The sequence below is a fragment of the Microtus pennsylvanicus genome, chromosome 11, assembly GCF_037038515.1.
Source record: "Microtus pennsylvanicus isolate mMicPen1 chromosome 11, mMicPen1.hap1, whole genome shotgun sequence".
Lineage (NCBI taxonomy): Eukaryota > Metazoa > Chordata > Mammalia > Rodentia > Cricetidae > Microtus > Microtus pennsylvanicus.
This window is the reverse complement of record NC_134589.1, coordinates 61,827,892-61,836,730: the sequence shown is the minus strand read 5'-3', so window position 1 is coordinate 61,836,730 and position 8,839 is coordinate 61,827,892. Positions and strand designations below refer to the sequence as shown.

Below are 8,839 nucleotides of genomic sequence, written 5' to 3'. Positions count from 1 at the left end.
TGATGGTCACAGAGACCCCCCCCAAGTTTGTTGGAATGTATTAATATTTTTTAGTTGTTTGTAAGACTTTGAGGTACATCTTGCAGGTCACTGACTGGAGATTGTCTTTTTGAAATGGGCACTCATAAACTTCCTTCTTTGAACTGACCTCGCAGTATACCAAAGGTTCCAGTAAGCTGTGTTCTCATTTTCACTTGTGCAGTTGGTTCTTTTTACTCTTTCCCCTTTGAGGGGCCATCACCCAGATCCTACATGAATACCCAGAGGCTTATTCTTACTCATGACATGCCTGGCCTTAGCTTGGCTTGTTTCTAGACAGCTTTTCTTAATTTAAATTATCCTGTCTATCTTATGCATCTGGGCTTTTATCCTTATCCGTATACCTTTCTTCCTCTACCCAGATTTCTTCTTCTATTTATACTCTCTGCCTGCCGGCCCCACTTATCCTTTCTCCTGCCTTGCTATTAGCTATTCAGCTCTTCATTAGACCAATCAGGTGTTTTAGGCAGGCAAAGTAGCACAGCTTCACAGAGTAGCAGAGCTTCACAAATGCAACATAAAAGAATACAACACATCTTTGCATCATTAAACAAATGTTCCACAGCATAAACAAATGTAACACAGCTTAAAACAATACTCCACAACATGTTGGATTACAGGAATTTTTAACTTTTCCCCATGATTTTTATCAATGATTGCACTTTCAAGAGTGTGGTGCTCAATCTCTATGTGTTCATATAATGCCTACCACTGCTCCTCTTACTGACTTCTGGTTTTATACTGTTATAATCTGATAACATTCAGGAAATAATTCTTTTTTATTTATTAAAATCTGATTTATGGTCCAGAATGTTTTCTCTTTTGGAGAGTCTGTGCATGCTGAGTGGGATGTACATTCTACAGCTTTGGTGTACAATGTTCCACAGATGTCAGTTTCATCCATTTAATGTATGAGACAGTTTAAGCTTGAGGGTTTTGGTTTTGTTTTGATCTGCATCACCTCTATTCTTAAGTTACCCACTATTATTGAAGCTTGGCTTATCTATACCTTTGTGACCAGTGTTTACTTAAAGTACTAACATTTGGGCATAAGTATTCACAATCATTGTGTCTTATTGGTGGTCTGCATTTTTTATTAAAATGTACTGGTTTAAACCAATTCTGGCTTGATATTTGCTGTGTTTGATCAAGAAGATCAGGAATGGTTACTCCTTGTTTCTGGCCTCTGTTTGCTTGGAATATAGTATCCCATCCTTTGACATCCATTCTGTGTGAGTCTTTACCGATTAGGTGTGTCATCTTCAGGCAACAAATAGTTGGACCTTGTGTGTTTTTCCAGTCAGCCTGTTTTTATGGTTTAATTTGGGAGAGTAGACCATTAAAGTGGGCTTTTTGTTATTGTTCTGTTGTGGAGAGCAACCAATAGCCTTGACAATAGTCTGAGATATCTGGGGTTTCATGGGGGACATTTGGCCAATGAGTCAACAAGACATAACCATTGCTGGCACTGAAGGTTTTACTCAGTGGTGTAAAATGTCTAGATGGGACATTGTCTCCACTGTGATTCGGCAACTCCAATGAGATTTCTTTCATACATGTGTATATTTTAAGAAGCTTCTAAGGTATTATGCTTCAGTGTGGCTTTTCGTTGGAGGGAAGGATAAAGGAGGAAGTATGGGTAGGGACAACTAAGAGCAAAGGACCCTTGAGACCTTGTTCTTTTAATTTCCTTTATCCGCGTTCAGGTTTATGAATTGTAACTGAGAGAGGCGCTGTCCAGGTGCTGAAAAACTGCGTGCACCCCAAGGCTCTGGATTTGTTTTTGCAGAGCACTGCGCTTCCCACAGCCCTGGAATGATGCATGCCGGTGTTTTGTTGTTGTTTTGAGAGTCTTGCTTCATGGGTCAGGCTGGTCATAAACTCAGCATGTAGCCAGTCTAGCCTCAAATCCATGACAATATTGCCTCCGTCTCTCAAATACTGGGATTACGAATGTAAGCCATCATGCCCACAACACACTGTTTTTGTTTTGTTTTGAGACAGGGCTTCACTATGAACTGGAACTTTTTATGGAGACCAGGCCTCTGAGTGCTGGGATTGCAGGCGTGCACTATCATGACTGACTGCTGTGTTCTAGGAAGGAAGGAAGGAAGGAAGGAAGGAAGGAAGGAAGGAAGGAGGGAGGGAGGGAGGGAGGGAGGGAAGGAAGGAATGAGAGAAGGAAGGAAATAAAGTGAAAAAATAACTAAAAAATATCAAATATTTGTTTATTTGTTTGGTCATAGATGTGTGTGTGGACATATGTGGTCCATGGTGTGTGCGGGGGTTAGAAGGCACTTGAGGCTGTTGGTTCTCTCTTTCCGCTGTGTTTCTCCCAGAATGGAACCAGGTTGTCATGCTTGGCAGCAGGTGCCTTAATCCACTGAGCCATCTTATCAGTCCTGACCTGATTTTCTTGAACAGAGTTCGCCACAGAAGCACACAAGTGTGTGTATGGAAAATGTGTGTTCACTTCTGTGACACACTGTGTTACACAATAGAATTACAAATTGTATGTATGAAGAGCTGACTTCTCTCCGTGTCTCAGTCCTCTACCGTGTCTCTTTTAGGATTAGAATCCAGACTCAAGGACGAAATCACAGAGATTCACATTTCATACAATTACTTAACAAAAATGTAGTAGATTTTAAGATGAAAATTTTGTAATAAATATATATCTATAATTATAAACATATACATGCACATGTACATACATGGATACACACTTTCCATTTCACAAGTAGTTTTTTCCTTTGCTGAAAATGTAGCCAAAGGTAAATCTTTTGAAAGGCAAGTTTGGATCTTTTTATTAATAGTTTCCCAACTAAAAAGAAATCACGGGGCTGGAGAGATGCCTTAGCAAAGTGCTCTGTACAAGCACGGGACCTGATTTGGATCCCCAACACCCAGGTGAAAATTTGGGTGTGCAGCATGTTCCTGTAAACCTAGCTCTGGGGAGGTAGAGAAAGGAGGATCCCTGGGCTTCTTGGCCATTTCACGTCATTTCATAGGTAATGTCTAAGTGGCAGAAGAATGTTTTTGATTCATACCATTAATAAATGTCCTACTGTTTCTCTATTATAATGATCAAAGGTTGACAATACCCATGATGATTAATGTCAGTTGTCAACTCAATAGGATTTTGTCACTATGGAAATGAACCTCTGGGCATGTTTGGATATATCTGGGCATGATAAAGGTTTAAAGGCTTCTTATGAAAATTCAGATTCATTTGAAAGGAGAGAACCTAAACTGAAAATGCTCCTGGAGGGGTTCTTTGCTCATAAATAGCTCCTGAGAGAAGTGTTTCCCTAGGCCAGCACACAAAGGGTGACAGAAATTGGTGCAAGGCAGGCAGGCTCCGTCCTGAGGGGGCAGCAGAACTTGGCAATGTCATCTACGTGGTAATGGCTTTTCAGACATGGACGAGGCAAGACTGAGAACATCATGGATTTTTCTGCCAGGGTTCCAGAAAGCCACTGAAGTCAGGCAATATGTGGTCAAGTTAGTTCATTCAAGGACCATTTCATGAGGGCGTGTAGGAAAACCCTGTGTTGCAAGCACTGGAGACCTCAAGATACTGAAGATGCAACTGACTAAGGGAATGCCTGCTAGGAAAAACTGCAGCTATGGAGTAGCGCTGGCCCAAGGAAGAAGTTATGTTACACTGCAGGTGGCAGAGGTGGAGGGAAAGGACCACCCAAGCCTTTTGGCGCCAAGATGATTTCATCATGATTCCCAGATGCCTGACATGGAGCTGCAGGATTTGGTGCTTACCCTGCTGGGTTTCAGGCTTGGTCTGATCATTCATTGCTAAGTTCCCACCATTCGGGTTTGAATGAAAATGCTTATTATGCACTATTAGATGTTGGAAACATGTAATTTGTTTTTTTATTTTACAGAGATTTACAGGTAACAGATCATGCCGTGTTTCAGATGAAACATAGATTCAGAGCCTTGAAGCAGTGTTGAAACTGTTAAAGACAATGAGATTTTTGAAGTTGGATGGAATGCATCTGCTTTATAAGATGGCTAGGATAAGGGGCAGAAAGTTATGGCTTAAAAGTGGTGTGCTTGAAAGTTAAACGGACAAGGGGTGGAACTGGGATGGACTCACCATGGAACAGACCTCTGGGCGTCTCTGGGAGGGATAGCTAGACTAGGTTAAGTGAGGTGTGAAGACCTATATTTAAGTATGAGATGAGATGTACCATCCCATGGGCTGGGTCCCTGGATTGAATGAAAGGAGAATGTGAGCCGAGTATCTGAATTCCTTTCTCTCTGCTTCTGTCTGTGGATGTAACATAGCCAGCCATCTCAAACCACTGCCACCATGACTCCCTCATGGACTATACCCTTGATTTGTGGGCAAAACCAATCTTTTCCTTAAGACACTTTTGTCAGGGTTGCAACAATGAGACACACCACACACCGCATCTTCTCTTAGGTCAAACCCCTGTTCAACTGCTGCTGCTTGGCGGTAGGTGTTAGGCGGGTGGAGCCTCATAGGTGTCATGTGTATACAAAAAGGGGCTCTTTCTAGTCTGTAAAAGTGTAGTGAAAGAGAAAAATTAAGCAGAAGTAAGTGATAAAGCATAAATAGTAAAATGTCACATAAAGATACCGAGTGATGCTTGTCTTAAATGATTTGAGAAAACTGAAGCAAATTTATTTTTTAGATTTATTTATGTATGAGTGCTCTATCTGCATGTACACCTGAGTGCCAAAGGAGGACATCAGATCCCACTATAGATGCCTGTGAGCCACCATGTGGTGGCTGGGAATTGAACTCAGGACCTCTGGAAGGATAGCTGGTGCTCTTAACCACTAAGCCATCTCTTCAGCCCATGAAACAAAGTTATAATGGTGATGTTATGATGATTATGTCACATAGACAATAATCTTTAGTTGTGTTGCCATAAATGAGGTAAGGATATGATTACTTGTAGGTTGGCAAAGCGTTTGAGGACAAAGGGAAATATGAGATTCTCAGACAGGAGAGGTTCAAACAGTTTGAGTAGGTGCCTGGAGAAATCTAATAAAAATCAGCTTAAAATTCTTACATACAACTTTCTAAAAAATGTAGTGTTTTATTAGCATATGTTAACTGTATATAATTATTATATATTATGTATAATAATGAATTTCATATATGAATCTAATTTATTTTTAATTATATTCATGTCCCTATTACCCTACTGTATTTCTCTGGCTTCTGATGATCCTGTGTTTCCCAGCTGGTCCTCTCCTATTTTCATGTGCTTTTTTGTTTTATTTTGTTTGTTTGTTTGTTTGTTTTTGGTGAATCAGTGAGTTCAGTCAGGGTTACTGACAGAAACACAGGCTATAGAGCATTGACAGGGACGTGGGACTCACCAGTAGCTACATTGCTGAGGAGAATTTATCTGTCCCAAATCATTTCAGAACTTTTTTTGAGAGCATATGGCCAAAGAGCAGTTACTAAAGATCTATAGACCATTTCTCCTCAGTGGATAGAAATATCTGAGAAGGGTTCAGAAAAAGTACCATGGCCTTATCTGAGATTTTAAAAGACAGACATTTCTAGTCAAAAGAGTCTTTGGAAAACAGTATGGCGGTTTCTCAGGAAATTCGGGATCAACCTACCCCTGGACCCAGCAATACCACTCTTGGGAATATACCCAAGAGATGCCCTATCATACAACAAAAGTATATGCTCAACTATGTTCATAGCAGCATTGTTTGTAATAGCCAGAACCTGGAAACAACCTAGATGCCCTTCAATGGAAGAATGGATGAAGAAAGTATGGAATATATACGTATCAGAGTACTACTCAGCAGTAAAAAACAATGGCATCTTGAATTTTGCATGCAAATTGATGGAAATAGAAAACACTATCCTGAGTGAGGTAAGCCAGACCCAAAAAGAGGAACATGGGATATACTCACTCATAATTGGTTTCTAGCCATAAATAAAGGACATTGAGCCTATAATTCGTGATCCTAGAGAAGCTAAATAAGAAGGTGAATCCAAAGAAAAACATATAGTCATCCTCCTGGATATTAACCTTCATCAGGCAATGAAAGGAGACAGAGTTCCACATTGGAGCACCGGACTGAAACCCCAAGGCCAAATCAGGAGCAGAAGCAGAGAGAGCACGAGGAACTCAGGACCGCGAGGGGTGCACCCACACACTGAGACAATGGGGATGTTCTTTCAGGAACTCACCAAGGCCAGCTGGACTGGGTCTGAAAAAGCATGGGATAAAACCAGACTCGCTGAACATAGCGGACAATGAGGACTGCTGAGAAGTCAAGAACAATGGCACTAGGTTTTGATCCTACTGCACGTACTGGCTTTGTGGGAGCCTAGGCTGTTTAGATGTTCACCTTACTAGACCTGGAAAGAGGTGGGAGGTCCTTGGACTCCCCACAGGGCAGGGAACCCTGACTGCTCTTTGGGCTGATGAGAGAGGGGGAGTTGAATGGGGGAGGGGGAGGGAAATGGGAGGCGGTGGCAGGGAGGAGACAGAAATCATAAATAAATAAATTAATTAATTAAAAAAAAAGAAAGAGTCTCTGTTGTCCTCAGTGTGGTTGATTTTGAGAATCCAACCTAGGCACGGATCCTTTTGGGAAAGCAAATTTGTAGCACTAACTTAAACATGTGGCTGTTCCCAGAGCCAGGCAGAGATCATCTGGCTTTCAAAGACTTCCTCCTTCCCTGGGAGGATAGGATCCTCCTCCATGCTTCCTTCACATCCTTGTTCCTCAGAGTGTAGATGAGTGGATTGAGCATTGGAGTGAAGACACAGTAGAAGAAGGAAAGGAACTTGGACTGCTTGTTGTTGCCTGGAGGCTGGAGGTACGTGTATATACCAGGACCAAAGAATATGGTGACGACGAGCAAGTGGGAGCTGCATGTGCTGAATGCCTTGCGCCTTTCCTTGGCTGAAGGTAACTTCAGCACGGCCCTGGCAATGAAGGTGTAGGAGGTGAGCACTGTCAGAGGAGACACTATTCCAAAAGGAACAGCTCCCAAGGCTAGGGACAGGTCATTCATAGTGGTATCACTACAAGCCAATTTAATCAAAGCGGGCACCTCGCAGAAGAAGTGGTCCAGTGTATTTTTTGCACAAAGGGTAAGGTAGAGGGTGAGTGTGGTTTGAACCAGAGAATTGGCCAGGCCAAGGGCCCAGCATACAGCTGCCAGCCACACACATGCCCAGAGATGCATGATGAGAACATATCGGAGGGGACAGCAGATGGCTACATAGCGGTCAAAAGCCATGACGGCCAGCAGGGCACATTCGGTGCCGCCCATCCACTGGTAGAGGTAGGCCTGTGCCATGCAGCTCCAGGAGGCAATGGTCTTTTCTGGGCCCCAGAGGTTGATTAGCAGCTGTGGGACAATGGTGTACGTGACACAGAGATCCAACACAGAGAGGTTGTCTAGGAAGAAGTACATGGGTGTTCGGAGTCTAGGGTCCACCAGGGACAGGAAGATGATGGAGCTATTTCCTATCACTGTGAGGATGAAGGAGAGCAGAAGTACTCCAAAGAGGGGCATCTCCAGCCATGGGAGATCAGAGAAGCCCACCAAGACAAAGGTGTTGGGGAAACTCACATTCTGGCCTTCCATGGCCACCCGCATCACATATGCCTACACAGAAAAAAAAAATACATTTTAAAGTTATACGGGATGCTTCCTTTTTAATAAGCCCCAAGGCAACATCTTTAAAACCCCCACTGGATTTGTGGCACTGTATTAGTGAGATATCCTCCGTAACCATTTTGAACAGTTTCCCGGTACATGGCTGATTCCAGGCGTTACTCAATAAGTTAATTTTCACGTCACGTTAGAGTGAGAAGATCTAAGATCTGATGGAACCATCTACCCAACGTCTGATCAAGTCAAAGAGGAGTCTGTTGGTGTGGATGCTTCACTCTGCCTCTTCCTCCTCTACTATTTCTTTCCTCCACAGCCTTCTGTCTTCTACACATTCAGCAAACACGGTGCTGCCACGTCATCTGGAAAGGACGATGCTGTCCTTTCATCTGGGACATCTCTTTCCTGACTCTATTAGAGGGAAATGCTATCCAACGTTTCCTTTAAGTACAGGTAGGTGAAGAAGGGTGTTGGGACTCAGAAGGGAAGGTAGAAACTTGGGTTTATAACACATGCACCCAACTCTGTGAGCTCTTTCTACTGGGAAAGGTTGTCAAATCGGTTACTAAAGTAAAGAGGTTTATTTTAGGAAGTCAACTCTCATTTTTACCCCAGATTCTATCATAGCAATGTGACTTCTCATCAAATTCATCTAACTACATTTCAATACATGGTTTTGATATATTAAATGCATTTATATTGTTCATTTAGCTATCACTACCATCCACCACTAGAGTCATTACCTCCGTCAAACTCAGTCAATGCCTATTGGACAATACCTTCCTGTCTACCACAGTCCCAGAGCCCAGCACCCACCATTCCAATTAGTCTAATTATCCCAGAGAAATTTCACCGAACAGAATTTGTAACTTTGTCACTGGTTTTTTTTCGCTCCCACCAGCTCACCCAGATTAATCTATGTTCCAGGCTAAGTCAGGATCTCCTGTCTTTTAAGAGGCCAATCAACCTTAACTACATGTGTTTACTATGCTGTCTTTTGTGTTCACCCATGAATTCTCCCTTGAGTGTGTCTATATTTTGCCCATTGGATATGAAGTTGCTGGGAATGCAGCTCTCCGAACACCATTTTGAGGTTTAGCTTTTAATTCTTTTGGGTATATGCACAAAAGTGGAACTTCTGGATTTTATTAT

General features: G+C 42.4%; 1 protein-coding gene across 1 annotated transcript; it reads right to left on the bottom strand.

Annotated features, from left to right (window-relative positions):
- Positions 1 to 6,712: 6,712 nt before the first annotated feature.
- LOC142859833 (olfactory receptor 2G3-like) lies at positions 6,713 to 7,672 on the bottom strand. The gene has a single exon (XM_075990274.1). It carries the CDS (start codon positions 7,670 to 7,672, stop codon positions 6,713 to 6,715), a length of 960 nt encoding a protein of 319 aa, XP_075846389.1.
- Positions 7,673 to 8,839: the final 1,167 nt, after the last annotated feature.

Coding starts and splice junctions, on each gene's coding strand:
- LOC142859833 (XM_075990274.1), bottom strand. CDS start 7,672: ATGCGGGTGGCCATGGAAGGCCAGAATGTGAGTTTCCCCAACACCTTT.